The following is a 17,843-nucleotide window of genomic DNA, read 5'->3' as shown; positions in this document are numbered from 1 at the left end:
GAGTCAGGCTTCAAACCCATGACCTCTGACTCCAAAGCCCGGGATCTTTCCACTGAGCCACGCTGCATAACACAGCAGAATTAGCAGACCCGTTCCCTGCCCATAAGGAGCTTACAATCTAGAGTCCTCACCACCACTCCACCAGGCCTTCTTTCCACTCATTTCAGTCAACTACTCAATCACTGAGTAGTATTTACTGGGCGGGGGTCTACTGGGTAGGAAAAACTGCACTAAATGCTTGGGACATTAAAGAAGAGATAAATTCCTCAAGGAACTTGAGAACCGAATGGGGAAGACGGGTGGTTATTTACAAATAACCCCTCCAGGGTAAGACTGTCTCAGAAAGAATGGATTCCAACGCTTAGAACAGTGCTTTGCACGTAGCAAGCACTTAACAAATGCCATTATTATTATTATCTTTTGGGTGCTAAAGGAGGAGGGATCAGGAAGCTACGTGCAGAGGTGAGCTTTTAAGGAGCAAGAGGAAAGCAGGGTACAGAATTGGGAGGGGCAGAAGGATGGGCTCAAATCTAAACCAACATCCCCCTTAGTACAGTGCTCTGCACACAGTAAGCGCTCAATAAATACGATTGAATGAATGAATCCCCCTATCTGCCAGGGGATTTGCCCTTCTGCCTCCCCACCCTGGGGCGGAGCTTTCCCCCATCTCTAGACTAAAAGCTCCTTGCGGGCATGGAACGTATCCACCAGCTCTGTTATATTGTATTCTCCCAAGCGCTTGGTACAGTGCTGTGCACATAGTAAGCACTCAATAAATATCAATGATGATGATGCTCTGCATACAGTAAGTGCTCAATAAATACCACTGACATTGATTGGCTAGGAGGTGGTGGCAACTGGGGGGCTGGAGGGTGTTGGGAAGAGAGTTAGGCTCTTCGGCTAGCCAGACTGCTCACACTCCCTGGAGGTTATTATAGTTCATCTCCCAAAAGCTTCAATCACCTAGACGATGAGAAACTGTCGCTCTAATTACCCCGTTTGATGGCTTTGTTTTTACGGTGGCACAGCGACCCCAGTAATAGAAGCGCACCCGGGAATGAATGACAGCCCTTTGTGAGCGCAGCACAATAGACAATCCCCCCCACACACTTCCACCCCACCACACTTACACATCCGCCCATCGACAAGACCAGGCCCGGGGCTGAAAGGCAACTGGGTCCGCTGTACATCCTCCATCTGGGCCCCATTTATTTATTTATTTATTTATTTTATTTAATCGTATTTATTGAGCGCTTACTATGTGCAGAGCACTGTACTAAGCGCTTGGGAAGTACAAATTGGCAACATATAGAGACAGTCCCTACCCAACAGTGGGCTCACGGTCTAAAAGGGGGAGACAGAGAACAAAACCAAACATACTAACAAAATAAAATAAATAGAATAGATATGTACAAGTAAAATAAATAAATAAATAAATAGAGTAAAAAATATGTACAAACATATATACATATATACAGGTGCTGTGGGGAAGGGAAGGAGGTAAGATGGAGGGGATGGAGAGGGGGACGAGGGGGAGAGGAAGGAAGGGGAGTTCCCCGCAGGGAAGTGTCCACCCTGGCCTGCAGAGGGAACAGAGGCCTTGAGCCCCGGGACAGATGGGAGAGGAAGGTGTGGAGTGGACTAAGTTTGGAGTCAGAGGTCAAGGGTTCAAATCCCGGCTTCGCCCATTGTCAGCTGTGTGACTTTGGGCAAGTCACTTAACTTCTCTGAGCCTCAGTTCCCTCCTGTAAAATGGGGATTAAGACTGTGAGCCCCCCCGTGGGACAACCTGATCACCTTGTAACCCCAGTGCTTAGAACAGTGCCTTGCACATAGTAAGCGCTTAATAAAACGCCATTATTATTATTATTATGGGAAGGTGGCCCAGGCTTGGACACGGAGGCAGAGGAGGGGCGGCCGACGGCCTCGTTCCAGCATCCCCACGAGGCAACGGAGGCCCTGACCCATGAGGCTACTGGGCTTCTTCAGGCATCCAGTCACCAGGGGAAAAGTAGTCAACCTCATTCTGGTCCCAACCACTGTAGGGTGGGAGGGCTCGTGGGAGTTTTCTGCCCCAATATCTCCACCAGCCCCCGATCAAATGGGTCAGTCTACCTGCCCTGTTCAGGCCATGTCTTTACCACCTTCCCCTTGACCACATGAGCTCTGAGCAGGGACCGGCAGGGTCTCAGCTATCTTGAGATACTACTCATTTTTTCCTCACTGGGTGGCCGATGATTCTACAGGAAAGAAGCACAACGTGGATGCAGAGATAAGGGCAGAGACCTTGGGTCCTATTCCCCCCACCCCTTTCCCACTATTCCATCTGCAACTGGACAAACCCCACCCGTTGCCTCAATTTTCCCCCACTGCAACGGGGAAGAGAGATTCCTAGGGAATCACGATGGCTTAGAGCAAGGGCCTGGGTGTCAGAATCAATCAATCAATCGTATTTATTGAGAGCTTACTGTGTGCAGAGCACTGTACTAAGCGCTTGGGAAGTACAAGTTGGCAACATATACAGACAGTCCCTACCCAACAGTGGGCTCACAGTCTAAAAAGGACCTGGGTTCTAATCCTACCTCTACCATTCACCTGCTGTGTCACCTTGGGCAAGTCATTTCACTTCTCTGGGCCTCAGTTACCTATCTGTAAAATGGGAAAGAAGACTGTGAGCTCCTCGTGGGACAGGGGCTGTGTCAAACCTGAGAAGCTTGTATCTACCCCAGCGCCTAGTCTAATAATAATAATAATGGTATTAAGTGCTTACTATGTGCAAAGCACTGTTCTAAGTGCTGAAGGGGGCCTGGCACATAGTGAGTGATTAATAAATATCATTAAAAAAGGAGGAGAGGATGAAATTGAAGAACTCCCTCCCTCACTCATCTGGCAGACCATTGCTCGTAGTAATGTTCAGTAAATACTTAGCTGAAGATAATGTTGAAGGTTGGGGGAAAAGGTTTGCTAGTGGTCGGGTTTGCTTTTTTCCTAGAAGTAAGCAGTGTCAGACTCGCATTCTGCTGAGGATAGAGCTGGGAAGGAAAGGGAACCCCGGAGATTATTGATCTACTGAGCTCCACCCCTAGGAATCATTTTGAGGGTTCCCTCCAAAACATCAAAAAAAAAAAAAATCAAGCAACATCTCAGATTAACCAATCACCCAAGACTCAATAAAAACTAAAATAAAGGTATAAAATTTTCCATCCTAGCCCCTGTGATTTTTTACTTATGGCTGGCTTTTTAAGAAACCTGATTTTGATTTCAAGAATCTTCAGTGATTTCAGTTTGGGACCATTGGCTTCAGTTGTTTTGATTTTAAAGCTCGAAAGTGGAAAGTTCGAGGGAAACAAGAGGAAATACTTCATACGGCGGTGGGTGTTTAGTAGATGGAATTTGCCACCACAGGGAGCTGTGCAGGTAGAAAATAGCAGGTTCACCAGGGATTGGAGGAGAAGTATGGCTCAGTGGAAAAGAGCCCAGGCTTTGGAGTCAGAGATCATGGGTTCGAATCCCGGCTCGGCCAATTGTTAGCTGTGTGACTTTGGGCAAGTCACTTAGCTTCTCTGTGCCTCAGTTACCTCATCTGTAAAATGGGGGTTAAGACTGTGAGCCCCCTGTGGGACAACCTGATCACCTTGTAACCTCCCCAGCACTTAGAACAGCACTGTGCACATAGTAAGCGCTTAATGCCATCATCATTATTATTATTATTATTATTATTATTATTATTATTATTATTGCACATGTTTATGGATAAGCAGTCCACTCTGGGTTACCAGAAGTACAGGTGTAGAGGGGAGGGGCAGCGTGGCTCAGTGGAAAGAGCCCGGGCTTGGGAGTCAGAGGTCATGGGTTCTAATCCCTGCTCCGCCAATTGTCAGCTGTGCGATTTTGGGCAAGTCACTTCACTTCTCTGGGCCTCAGTTACCTCATCTGTAAAATGGGGATTAAAAACTGTGAGCCCCCCGTGGGACAACCTGATCACCTTGTAACCTCCCCAGCGCTTAGAACAGTGCTTTGCACATAGTAAGCGCTTACTAAATGCCACCATCATTATTACTATTATTATTAGGGATTTTGGAGGGTCAATCCCAGTACATCAGGATGGATCTTAGAACAGTGCTTGGCACATAGTGAGCACTTAAATATATCATCATTATTATCTTGGAGCGGACAACGGCCACACGTATGTGGTTGGCACAGGATGCTGGGATGCATGGACCACCGGGCTGGCCCTGTAACGGCGCTAATGACGGTGTAAAAGAAGCTTTGATGTCTTTGCAACGCTAGCTGGAGAGCTTGGAAGGAATTGTGGAGGGGAGACAGCAGAGTAACTACTAATCCTCCTTGTGCTTCTTTCTCCGGGGGTCCTGCCCCCAGGGAGAGGGAGATCCCACCCAGGGAGAGGAAGTCCCCCCTAGGAGAGGCGGAGGTAGAAGGGGATGGTGAAAAGAAATGCTCTCGAATGCCATCCAGGCCTTTCCCACTCAACTCCAGCTCCTTAAATATATTGAGCATTTTGCTCTGCAGTGGCAGGGCATCTTTCAGCGGCTACGAGGAACTTAAAAGCCTTTCGGCCTGACGGTCTAGGGTTCGGTTCAAATTCCTCCCATCCACTCCATCAGCCTTTGGGGATGTAGGGTTTCCAACCGGGGAGCCGGGATTTCCGGGATTGCGGAAAAGCTGGGTTGTACTGTCACCTAAAGGCCGGAGTTGGATGGGACGGTGCACTCAGTGATTGGGAAAACCGGCCGTAGGCAGGAATCTCTGAAGGGTTTTCCTAGTAAGAAGGACAGAGGGAGCATCTCAGGAAGGGAGGCAGGGCTGTTTCTGTCGCAATATATTCTCTGATCCCGGGAAGCACTGTGATTTCCAGGACGGGGAGAAGGTGAGAAGCAGAGTGCCCTAGTGGAAAGAGCACAGGCCTGGGAGTTGGAGGACCTGGGTTCTAATCCCAGCTCCACCTCTTGTCTGCTGTGTGACCTTGGGCAAGTCACTTCACTATGGAGAAGCAGCGTGGCTCAGTGGAAAGAGCCCGGGCTTGGGAGTCAGAGGTCGTGGGTTTGAATTCATTCAATCGTATTTATTGAGCGCTTACTGTGTGCACAGCACTGTACTAAGCACTTGGGAGGTACAAGTTGGCAACGTATAGAGATGGTCCCTACCCAACAGCAGGCTCACAGTCTAGCTCTGCCACTTGTCAGCTGCGTGACTTTGGGCAAGTCACTTCACTTCTCTGGGCCTCAGTTACCTCATCTGTAAAACGGGGATTAGGATTGTAAATCCCATGTGGGACAACCTGATTACCTTGTATCTACCCCTGCGCTTAGAACAGTGCTTGGCACATAGTAAGCGCTTAACAAATATCATCATTATTATTATTACTCTGTGCCTGTTTCTTCACCTGAAAAATAGGGATTGAATACTATTCCCTCCTACTTAGACTGTAAGCCCCATGTGGGACAGGGACTATGTCCAACCTGATTACCTCGTACCTACCTTAGTACAGTGCTCGGCACACAGTAAACGCTTAAGTACCGTGAAAGAAAACAAAGTCAGCTCACCTCTGAGTGCCAGAAGTCTGCCTTGCCATTAGATGATCAGTTTGGCCATCAACTCACTCCAGCCTGAGTCCAGCACTGACCTCTTCTTCCTCTTTAACCTCATCTCTGAGTCCTCAAAGCCTGTTCCTGCTGGGCCCAGGCCTACAGCCCCAAAGCCAAAGCTCCCGAGACCACGGTCCATCTCACTCCGGTCCTACTCCAAGTCAGAATCCACAAATCCCCGTCTCCACCTTGGTAAGAACCAGGCAGTTCCCTCCAGGCTGTAAGCTCAGCTAGTGCTGGCTGCAGGCTGCATCACGTCACCCCTATGGCCCTCAGATTCCCTCTCTTTGGGATAAGAATTGTTCCCATCCTTTCTAATCGCCCAGGATACCGTGGAGAGAAAATAAGATAATGGGCAGGGAAGTGTTTTGAAATTAGAGATACTCTATTGCATGGAGCTATAAGGCATAGGCAGAAGTTTTTGTTAGGGAGGTGGTCATTTTAGAGAGGTTTTAGTGCATTTGGTACATAGTAAGCACTTAAATACAATCATTATTATTATTACTCTGCGCCTATTTCTTCATCTGAAAAATAGGGATTGAATACTGCTCCCTCCTACTTAGACTGTAAGCCCCATGTGGGACAGGGACTATGCCCAACCTGATTACCTCGTACCTACCTTAGTAATAATAATAATAATAATGTTGGCATTTGTTAAGCGCTTACTATGTGCAAAGCACATTCCTATCCCTTCCGATCGCCCAAGATACCGTGGAGACAAAATAAGATAGGGGGCAGAGAAGTGTTTTGAAATTAGAGATATTCTATTGCATGGAGTTTTAAGGCATAGGCAGAAGTTTTTGTTAGGGAGGTGGTCATTTTACAGAGGTTTTATTGTATTACTGTTTTCATGTCGGGCCTCTCTCAGGATGGCACCTGGAGAGTTTCCAGTCCTCTACCAATCTCGGCTACGGGAGGGAGAGTAAAGCAGAGGCATACCCATCCATTTCTAGCTTGGGCAGTGGCTAGCGAGTGGAAGGCAGTCTGCTACGAGCCAAAACTCACCTGTGCTGGGCAGCAGCATCACGGGAGAGAGTCGAGGGTGGAGACTCCAGCTTACTGCGCGGAAGTAGGCAACGGGACACCATTTCTGTATTTTTTAACCAGGAAAACTCGATGGATACACTACTAGAACAAGCGCAGATGGAGGTGGGGAGTTCTGAGAGGGTTGTGTCGCTATGGGTCGGAAATGACTCGTCAGAACGACAGGCCAAATTCATGGCTCAGTTTGCTCCCATCTCCGCTGAGGATGGTTTTTAGCTCTACCTTGGTGACGTGGCAGGGGTGACTTTGGCTTCTTCTGGATAAAGAGGGAGGTGGGATCCCAAACCCCCAAGCAGCGCGGCTCAGTGGAAAGAGCACGGGCTTGGGAATCAGAAGTCATGGGTTCAGATCTCGGCTCCGCCGCTTGTCAGCTCCGTGACTTTGGGTAAGTCACTTCACTTCTCTGTGCTTCAGTGACCTCATCTGTAAAATGGGGATTAAGACTGTGAGCCTCACGTGGGGCAACCTGATCGCCTTGCATCCTCCCCAGTGCTTAGAACAGTGCTTTCCACATAGTAAGCGCTTAATCAATGCCATTATTATGATTATTATATGAGGTAACTGAGGCACAGAGAAGTGAAGTGACTTTCCCAAGGTCACACAGCAGACAAGTTGCAGAACTGGGATGAGAACCCAAGGTCTTTTGAATCCCAGGCCCGTACTCTATCCACTAGGCCTCATTGCTTCTTAAGGCTATCATTATTATTATTATTATTATTATTATTATTATTATTATTATTATTACCATCCCCTGGGCAGGACCAATTCCTGGCCCTATTAGTTTGTCCATTCCGAGTTAAGCTCATCTTAGAAAAGCAGTGTGGCCTAGTGGAAAGAGCATGGGCCTAGAAGCCAGAAGGACCTGGGTTCTAATCCTGACCCCACCACTTGTCTTCTGTGTGACCTAGGGCAAGTAACTTCACATCTCTGGGCCTCAGTTGCCTCATCTATAAAATGGGGACTAAGACTGTGAGCCCAGTGTGGGACAGGGACTGTTTCCAACCCAATTACCTTGACTCTACCCCAGCATTTTGTATAGGGCCTGGCACATAGTAAGCACTTAACAAATACCTATCATTATTATTCCCTGTAATAACCCTTCTAGACTGTGAGCCCACTGTTGGGTAGGGACCGTCTCTATATGTTTGCAACTTGTACTTCCCAAGAGCTTAGTACAGTGCTCTGCACACAGTAAGCGCTCAATAAATACGATTGAATGAATGAATGAACCCAAAATGAATTTGTCATCCACAAATCTGTCTAAGTCTGTCTGTCACAAATCTGTCACAAATCTGTCCATACTTCATGCTGCTGCCCGGATTGTCCTTGTCCAGAAACGCTCTGGACATATTACTCCCCTCCTCAAAAACCTCCAATGGCTACCAATCAATCTGCGCATCGGGCAGAAACTCCTCACCCTGGGCTTCCAGGCTGTCCATCCCCTCGCCCCCTCCTACCTCACCTCCCTTCTCTCCTTCTACAGCCCACCCCGCACCCTCCGCTGCTAATCTCCTCACCGTACCTCGTTCTCGCCCATCCCGCCATCGACCCCCGGCCCACATCATCCCCCGGGCCTGGAATGCCCTCCCTCTGCCCATCCGCCAAGCTAGCTCTCTTCCTCCCTTCAAGGCCCTACTGAGAGCTCACCTCCTCCAGGAGGCCTTCCCAGACTGAGCCCCCTCCTTCCTCTCCCCCTCCTCCCCCTCTCCACCCCATCTTACCTCCTTCCCTTCCCCACAGCACCTGTATATATGTATATATGTTTGTACATATTTGTTACTCTATTTATTTTACTTGTACATATCTATTCTATTTATTTTATTTTGTTAGTATGTTTGGCTGGTTTTGTTCTCTGTCTCCCCCTTTTAGACTGTGAGCCCACTGTTGGGTAGGGACTGTCTCTGTATGTTGCCAACTTGTACTTCCCACGCGCTTAGTACAGTGCTCTGCACACAGTAAGCGCTCAATAAATACGATTGATAATGATGATGATGGTCTAATCAGAGATGCCCAAAATGAGGCTGGCCAATGGCATTTTGTTCTGCCTAAGGTTATTTATAAAAACAACCCAGGGAGGGATCCTGCCCAGGGGCTTTTGGCATTCTGCCCATGGAGGAGAGAAGCAGCAAATTCTCTGGAAAAACATGTCTAGACGCTCTGAAAATCCAACCACCACCCCGACCTCACTGCAGAGGGAGTCCCACCCTGCCAGCCCTTAGAACAGTGCTTTGCACATAGTAAGCACTTAATAAATACCATCATCATCATCATCTCCTCCGCCGACCCCTCTTGGTTAGCAGTGGTGAAACCAAGCCTCTTAAGAAGGGGGGAATAGTCGCTTTGATGATAATAATAATAATAATAATGGTTTTCATTAAGCACCTACTATGTGCCAGGCACTGTACTAAGCACTGGGGTGGAGCCAAGCAAATCGAATTGGACATGTGGAGCTCACAGTCTCAGTCCCCCTTTTCCAGATGAGGTAACTGAGGCCCAGAGAAGTGAGGTGACTTGCCCCAGGTCACACAGCAGACAAGTGGTGGAGCTGGGATTAGAACCCATTAAGATTCCCAGGCCTGCGCTCTCTCCCACTGTGCCGTGCTGCTTCTCCTGAAGCCGGAGAAAAGCCAGCTCAAAGATGGCCAATCACTGGGGAAGTCTCCAAAGAGGAGGTTCACGGTCTACGAAGTCGCAGCGGCTTCAAGGGACCTAAGGAATACAGCCCCAGATGGAAATTCGCCAGCTCGGCCAGTCTCCGGTCTCTGGTTCCGACTACTGAGCACTAGAAACAGCTCAGGCAAATCAGCAAATGTGGCAATTGTCACCCAAGATCAAGACACACATAATAATGATGGTATTTGTTAAGCGCTTACTATACGCCCGGCACTGTTGTAAGTGCTGATGTAACATGGGGGAGAGGAGCAGCCACCCCCACCAGGGGCAGGCCCCTTTGGCTCGCTGCTTTTGCCGTACTCTCCCAGCGCTTAGTACGGTGCTCAGCACACGGTGAGCGCTCAAGAAATAAAACTGACTGATAGACTGACTGCTGCTCCTGGCACTTACCTGAAGAAGCGGGGGAGAAAGACAAAAAGGCAGAGGGCCAGGACGAAGGAATCGTGGCCATGACAGAACCCGACGGGCCTCGTTAGTGATGGATGGCATTTATTAAGCACTTACTATGTGCAAAGCACTGTTCTAAGTGCTGGGGAGGTTACAAGGTGATCAGGTAGTCCCACGAGGGGGGGGCTCACAGTCTTAATCCCCATTTTCCAGTTGAGGTAACTGAGGCCCAGAGAAGTGAAGTGACTTGCCCAAAGTCACACAGCCGACAATTGGCGGAGCCGGGGTTTGAACCCATGAACTCTGATTCCAAAGCCCGGGCTCTTTTCCACTGAGCCATGCTGCTTCTCTAAGTTCTCTGCTTCACTAAGTATTAGTGATAATAAGTACCACAATTATTACTATATTATTAAATGCATACTTATGGCAAGCATGAGCTGGGGGGTATGTCCAGTAGAATCAGGATGGACAAAGTTCTCTTACGACATGGAGCAAACAGTTAAAGCAGGAGGGACTACAGGTATTGGATCCGCATTTTACAGTAACAATCACATTCCCCCTTCAAAGTCCTACTGAAAGCTCACCTCCTCCAGGTGGCCTTCCCGGACTAAGCCCCCCTTTTCCTCTGCTCCCCTTTTCCCTCTGCTCCCCCTCCACTCCCCGACTCGCTCCCTTTCCTCTACCTCACCCCAACAGCACTGTAATATACTTATTACATATTTACAATTCTATAATTAATGTGTATATATCTACGATTTTATTTATATTGATGCTATTAATAATAATAATAATGGCATTTATTACGCACTTACTACGTGCACAGCACTGTTCTAAGCGCTGGGGAGGTTACAAGGTGATCAGGTTGTCCCATGGGGGGCTCACAGATGAAGTAACTGAGGCCCAGAGAAGTTAAGTGACTTGCCCAAAGTCACACAGCTGACAACTGGCAGAGCCGGGATTTGAACCCCTGACCTCTGACTCCAAAGCCCGGGCTCTTTCCACTGAGCCACGCTGCTTCTTGTTTTGATGCCTGTCTTCCCCCTTCTAGACTGTGAGGCCACTGTGGGCAGGGATCGTCTCTATTTGTTGCTGAATTGACTTTCCAAGTACTTAGTATAGTGCTCTGCACACAGTAAGCGCTCAATAAATATGACAATGAATGAATGAACAAAACGAAGACCCAGAGAAGTTAAGTGACTTGCCTCAGGTCACATAACAGGCAAACGGTGGGGCCAGAATTAGAACCCATGTCTTCTGACTCCCAAATCCATGCTCTTTTTTTTAAGCTACTCTGCTGAGCACTACCAGCTCCGGGACTGACTACAATGCCACCCAGGTGGGCAGCACAAAAGAGAATAGCAGATGAATGGAGAAAAAAATTACCTCAGGAGCTGGGGTCAGCCGTGGGCTGGCCCTGTGTGTGATTGGGAAGGGGGGTCCTCTCAGTGCCTCGGTGCCTCACTCCATCAGGGATGGCTCTGGACCCCTCAACCCTCTCCCCAAGAGTCAGGGGGCTTCTCTTCCCCACAGTAGCCCATAGTGGTGCAGCCTCAATCTATGCAAGTCACCTGGAGTGGTTCCCAACTTTCTCTGCATTTAAACAAAAGCCAGTCCATACATCAAGGCAGTGAGCAGCCCCTCCCAGTCCGCCCCCACCACTTTCCTTCAAGAGTATTAGGCAGGCAGAGTTTCAGGACTATTTGTAGGTGTCCCCGACATGCTCAGGACTGCCAAGGGGGAACCAAATCTTATTCTGGAAATGAGGTTTAGGCCCCAATGTGCCTAAACTCCGAAATGAAGTCGCAAAATTCACCTTTTCAGCGGCACAGGAGGTGCTTTTCCCCATTGGTTCAAGACAGACAGACACTGCTGTTTGTGTTTTGTTTTTAATTGAAAACAGCAACCACTAACTGCTCCAGCTGGCTTCCTCCCTCCCTCTCGGGCAGCAAAAGAGAGATCTGCGAGCTGGTGGGTTGGCTCCGCCTCCGTACTGGGGCTGGGGCAGGAAGTTACATTTACTTATATTACAATCCAGGAAGCAAAATCAACAGCACAAGAGGAAAATGGCCCAGGGAGGTAGGTAACGGAGCCCTTTTTCTGGGGGAAAGATCAATCCTCCAACACTACTCACCTGTGCCTAGGCCACGGAGCTTTAAGGCCCAGGGACCTAGGTTTGGGTGGTGTGTCAATTAGAGAACCAGACCTTCCCAGGACCACTGTCAGGCCTTTTCCCCACCTTTGGGAGAAGAGGAAACCATGCAATAAAAACAGACAATCCCCAAAGCAAGAGAAAAATAAAAACTGAAGATAAATAAAACTTAACAATCCAAACCAAAGTGAAAGACTAAAATTTTACAGCTGGACAGCTCTCACTAGCATACGTTGCCAATAGCGGGCCCCTTACACATTACAGGGACTTGGGGTGGTTTGCACAATATTTGTTTGCTCCCTTGGGAGATGTTGGGTGTTAGCGGGGCTTGTTGGGGGGGATAGAGAGAAAAAAAAGAGATGGGGAGGGGGAAATAATGAGACTTCCATGGACCCACATGGCCCTTCTCTGGCTTTATCTGGCCCTGAGCTCCCAGGGCAGCCTTGATTCTAAGATGGAAGAGAGAGCCCCAGCTCCCTTCATAAGGATCCTAAAATGAGGAGCTATGCTTTCAGACTCACGTCAAAATACCCATCATATACACTCGGATTCACGCACATAGAAAGGCCCAGGGCAGTGTCTGACGCCTTCCAGAAGGAGATGTTTGAAACACGGTGTGTAAACAAGATCTCCACCAGTCCTCTGAGGAAAGGCCAAGAGTTTGCAATTTCAGTGTTGGTCACTCCTGGAGGCTCGACATCTTCCAGTTGAGCTAGTTAAGTCATTAGCCGTTTCACCAAACTAGCTCGATTAAAATCATCTGTACTTTCCCCATTGATTACAAAAATATATAAACATCTTAGAAAGAATATCATCCATCAGAAAAATTCATCTCCACAACCCTTTAAAGCGTTTGACAGACCTCAAAAATTTTGGTTGAGTGTACACGTGACTATACTCTCCTCCCCCTGCCCTCTCCAAACCGAACTCTTTGGCCGCTCGGAAGTCTCAAGCCACGAGGAACGGCTCTGCAGGACAAGGAGGAAGGGAGAGGGGAGAAGGGTGGGACATTTCACGGGGATTCACAGTAACTGGGCTAGTTACCATAGCTGATCCTCCTCAAAGATGGGCTACCAAAACTTGGGTAAATTTAAAAATTCCATTATATATAGAGATATATAAAATGTACAGCAGGTATCATTTTCCCTTCTCCCTCCCCATACATTTCATTGTTTAAATAGGCTTCTGTTGAACGAGGTTTTTCTACAGACAGACATTCATCCACCCGGCCAGGCTGCCGTACGGACAGGACGGCCCCAGGACCACAGTCAGGAGGCTCATGGGACCCTGAAGGGGAGGAGGGTCGGGGGAGTGGCCAGCTCAGTCTTGGGGCCTTTTATAAACTCCAGCCCAACACCAGGTCCTCATGGCGGGGGAGAGTGAGGACAGTTATATGATGTGGGTCAGGAGTCGCTATCCTCACCGGCTACGCACTTGATGTTACGTGCCTGCCCCGCCGTACACTCACCAAGGGTATCTGTGAGGAAGCGGACAAACAAAACATGCCAGAGAAGGGGAAGTACGAGTTCCCCAGGCAGGTATTACTGGCGGCAAGGGCTTTTAGGGTTGGCGTGGGACCCATCACTCTTGGGAGGATCCAGGCTGAATGCCTCCAGACGAGGAGACCTCACTTTCTGGGGCTGCTTCAGAGAAGAGGGGTCACGACCGGCCAGCTTCTGACCTAACCGGAGCTCACCCTCCTCCTGGCGCCTGGGGAAGCTTGAGAAATGGCCCCAGAGAAGAAAACCCCAGTTTGGGGAGTGGAACGTGAGGTTGGGGACCCCGCCCGGCAAATGGAGACTGCTGTGCTTGGTGATCGGGGTTCTGGAGGAGAGAGCCCCAAAAGACCCAGGAGGAGAAGTAAGGGGATTCAGGCGTGGAGCAGGTGAGCCTCGGAAATACATTTCACTCAAACTGTTCAGCACAGCAGGCTCTTCAGTTCTGCTAGGCTGGAAAGCACAATGAAACAACAGACCCTTTCAGGCCTCTTCCTACCCCCAAAGCCCTGCTTTCCTCCCCAGGGTCTGTTCTACCGAGGCTCACTTGGTGCTAGCACAGAACTCCCCGAGAGCAGTACCGCTGCTGCTATCAGAGCAGCTCCTCTTCCCACCCTGCCGTGGCCCCTGAGCCGCCTCGCGACCTCAGGATTAGCTTCTCACTGTCCAGACGATTGAGCGATCCCAGTCAGCATTCCCGGACTCACCCCCTTCCCCCACCCATCCCAGCACTCCCAGGGCTTCTCCGGACGAGGCGGTCCAACTTGGCTCTGTCTTGGGTTTCAACTGTGCTACCTGCGTGACTTCTAGCTTATAGAGGCGCCTGATGACCCCAGAATACAATGGCGCTGAGTTCCAGCGTGGAGACTTTCGGAGCTGGGGACCGCGGGACTTGTGCAAACCACCGGGAACGCTGCTCCTCATTTCTGTTGTCCGGGAAAGGGAGGGAGGGAGGGAGGAAGGGAAGGAAGGTGAGGAAGGAGAGGGGAGGGGAGGCGAAGCCAGGCTGCTCCGCTCAGCGGCAATGTCTTTCCCCTACGAGTCCTCCCCCAGGATCTCTATCACGAAGGCAGCGATGTCAGTCTCTTTGGTTTTGTGCAAGTTAAAGAAGGGGTGTTCCTGCCAAAAAGAAAGAAGAGCCCGGGGTCATTTTGCAACTGAAAACACGGATGTGTCAGGACTGGGACTGTCCAACCCAATTAACTTGCATCTACCCCCGTGCTCAATACAGTGTCTGGCATGATGTAAGCATGTAACAAATACCAAAATTATTATTCAAATAATTATTAAGAAAACTAGTGGCATCTGGGGCCAAGTGAGACTTCTGTTGGAGGGAATCGACTCTCATTCTCCCCACTCCATGGTTAATTCTTCACACAGGCCAGCTTGGAGAGCTGATGGACAGGGCATGACCTAGCCCAATTTGGGGTTACAATGAGTGGGTTGGCGAGACAGGGGTATCTCCAATCTTACCCTCCTCAACACCCCAGTTCTACAGGATGGCTCAGGTTCTGTCTAGCTACAGCGGGTCAGGCCTGGAGTGAGGATCCAGTCCAGCCAGGCCATCTCACAAGGCTGGGTCCCCCGAAATCCGGGCTGCAGAGGCCCAGAACCCTCAAGTCAGACCGAGAACAATGCATCCTCTGGGCCAGAGGCACTGGGCCCCTGTTACGTCCAAACGGGTCCACCCCAGGTCGGGAGGAGGAGGGAAAGGAAAGCATTCCAGATAGTTTGAGTTCAATCAATCAATCAGTGGTATTTACCGAGTGCTTACTGGGCGCAGAGCACTGTACTATTCAAGTGGGAAAGTACAGATAACGAAGTTGGTAGACATGATTCCTGCCCACAAGGAGTTTACAGGTTTCCGTGGTTCTGGCACTCCTGCCCATCTCTCAAACTTCAGACTGACCCACTGATAACCAGAACAGGAACAATCCAGAACGATCCCTTTTGGACTTTCAACTTGGGCCACCCAGGCATTATTCCTACCATGGATGCCCTAACCCACAAGGGCATCAGCAGGGCAGCCTGGGTTTGGTGCCCATAAGTGGGCTGGGTCAGATGGTAGAGATGCCAGGGGTTTTTTCCCTTCTCTTAAAGCCCTTGTCCGGCTGTAGTGTCGGAGCGGGGGAGAGTCCAGACACACATGCAGGCGGCCAACCACCCCTCTGAGTCAAAGGCTGAGACATATGAATTCCCCGAAGGATGTTGAGAGCCCAATGCGGACCAGCAGTTTTAAGGAAAGTCATTCCTGCTCCCCAGACACTTCCTCTTTGGAGCTAATTTAAGCTGTGGGTTTTCCGTCCGGACGCATTGTGACTGCACACCACGGACTTCACAAGCCGACAGTAAAATTTTCCCAACTGGCTCCTCGCCCCCACAAACCCATTCGCCCAGGGGAGAGTGTGCTCTGCCAGTTGCCCACCAAAACGGGATTCCAAAGAAAATTCGCCGACAGACTCTTTCCCAGATACCCAAGGCCGACAGTAAAACAAGGGTAACTTTGTTCTACTGACTGAACGGTGCAAGCGACGTAACCTAAAGCTAGGAAGGGCTGGTGAATTGGGGGTTTTTAATGGAAGACCGCCCCTCTCAGGGTTACACCTGGAGACTTTCCAGTATTCTACCAGTCTCGACTGCAGGAGGGAGAGTCAAGTAGAGGCATAGCCATTCCTAGCTTGGGCAGCGGCTAGCGAGTGGGAGGCAATCTGCTACAAGTCAAAACTCCCCCGTGCTGGGCAGCAGCGGCTTGGGAGAGAGTCGAGGACGGAGACCCAAGTTTACTTCGCGGAAGGAAGCAGTGGTGAACCACTTCCGTATTTTGACCAAGAAAACTGTACAGATACACTACCAGAACGATTGCAGATGGAGGTGGGGAGTTCTGGGAGGGATGCGTCCATGGCATCGCTTTGAGTCGGGACAACTCAACAGCATAAGACAAGGATGGAAGACTGAGGTAGTTTGCTCCCTACATTCACCCAGCTGTTTTCCCACAAAGGAACCTGATATCGCTTCCCTTGTAGAGCCATTTCATTTATGGATTTTGATGAGAAGCCACTAAATTCACACTCACCATAAGTTCTAGGTAGCTCATCCGCTCAGCAGGGTTCTTCCGTAAGCTGCAACACAAAGCAAAGTGGTTGTGAAGCAGATTTCCCCTGGGCAGTGGCCTACTGGCACCCAGAGGGCAGGCCCTGCCCTGTCCAAAGCAGCAAGAGTTTGCTCCTCTGGCCTTTCTCTTGCAGCTCTTCCCAATGGGAAACCAGTGAAGTACCTCCTGGAGGAGGAAAGGAAGGGAGAGGAAGTACCTGCTGTCCAGGGCCATCACCGCACCCAGCCTGAGTCCATCGCTAGGGACCAGTCCAGTTCAGCCCCAAGAATGAGTAATTCCACCAGGGCATCCCCAAAGGAGGGCAGCCACTGGGATTATTCCAGCACCTAAACTCGGCCAGGAGCTTTAGAGCACTGAGTCCCAAAGGTTGCTTCCTCTCAGTGTTGTCACAAGCCCCCAAGTCTTCAATAGAGAGCTAAACTCCCGCCCCCCGGGGAGACCCAGGAGCCGACTTGGTGATGGGAGGGGAGGGAGAGGATAGAGATTTAGTCAGCCTGGGCAATAAGCAAAAAACTGGGATAACTTATCCCGTCTCCAGCGAGGAAATGGAAAGAATGGGGGAGCACGCTCTCCGACTAGCTAAACCCAGGATCCCAAGGGAGAGGGGCTCACCACTGGGCTGTGAAGTCCACAAACTCGGGGGAGAAATGGTCTGCTGGGAGTTGGGGCGAGGGCTCCTCCACCACCTGCTTCAGTTGCTGGAAGGGGGTTCCCCAGGACTCGTACGGGAACCGGAGGATGGCCATCTCGATCTGCAGTGAGACAACAAGCCCCCCATGGGTGCTCTTCAAGTCTCCCCGCCAAGCCCAGGATCTCCGCTGCCAGAGCGGCAGTCGGCTTGCCTACGGAAGGCAGAGGCAGGAGGGGAAAGACAACCGGTCACACCTCACCCGCCACCCTCGCTCGTGCAGACTGGGGAAACAGAGGCGTGACCATGGCCTGGTCGAGGATATATTCAAAGGAATGGGACTGAGGCTGAGTGGTGCAGCTGGCAAGGCTCTTGCAGCTAAATGAGCTGCCTCCCTTGAATGCAGAGTTTACCGACTGAGAATACCGAATCCCTTGGGTTGCTTCAAAGCACCGTAGAGGAACTAGCCGGTTCGACAGACCGTGGGAACAGATCAGAAGAAAGCTGCGTGGCCTAGTGGAAAGAGCACAGGCCTGGGAGTCGGAGGACCTGGGTTCTAAACCCAGTTCTGCCACATGTCTGCTGTGTGACCTTAGGCAAGTCACTTGGCTTCCCTGGGCCTCAGTTTCCTCATCTGCAAAATGGGAAGTCAATACCTGAACCCCCTCCTCCTCAGACTGTGAGCCCACTGGTGGGATAGGGACTGTGTCTAACCTGATTATCTTGAATCTACATAGTAAGTGCTTAA

The 17,843-nt window shown here is 50.1% G+C and overlaps 1 protein-coding gene across 2 annotated transcripts in view; it reads right to left on the bottom strand.

Moving 5' to 3' along the window:
- Nucleotides 1-11,582: 11,582 nt before the first annotated feature.
- Nucleotides 11,583-17,843, bottom strand: part of MAP2K3 (mitogen-activated protein kinase kinase 3) — a 71,395-nt gene continuing 65,134 nt past the window's right edge. For both annotated transcript variants that reach the window (XM_038762528.1, XM_038762527.1), the window contains exons 10-12: nt 17,080-17,219; nt 16,429-16,474; nt 11,583-14,474 (exon numbers count right to left, since the gene is read on the bottom strand). In XM_038762528.1, coding sequence (XP_038618456.1) covers nt 14,391-14,474; nt 16,429-16,474; nt 17,080-17,219 — 270 coding nt within the window. In that variant the 3' untranslated portion in view covers nt 11,583-14,390. The remainder of the gene's footprint in view (nt 14,475-16,428; nt 16,475-17,079; nt 17,220-17,843) is intronic.

The sequence above is a fragment of the Tachyglossus aculeatus genome, chromosome 21 (genome assembly GCF_015852505.1).
Source record: "Tachyglossus aculeatus isolate mTacAcu1 chromosome 21, mTacAcu1.pri, whole genome shotgun sequence".
Lineage (NCBI taxonomy): Eukaryota > Metazoa > Chordata > Mammalia > Monotremata > Tachyglossidae > Tachyglossus > Tachyglossus aculeatus.
The sequence above is the reverse complement of the archived record's forward strand: the minus strand, read 5'-3'. Positions and strand labels throughout refer to the sequence as shown.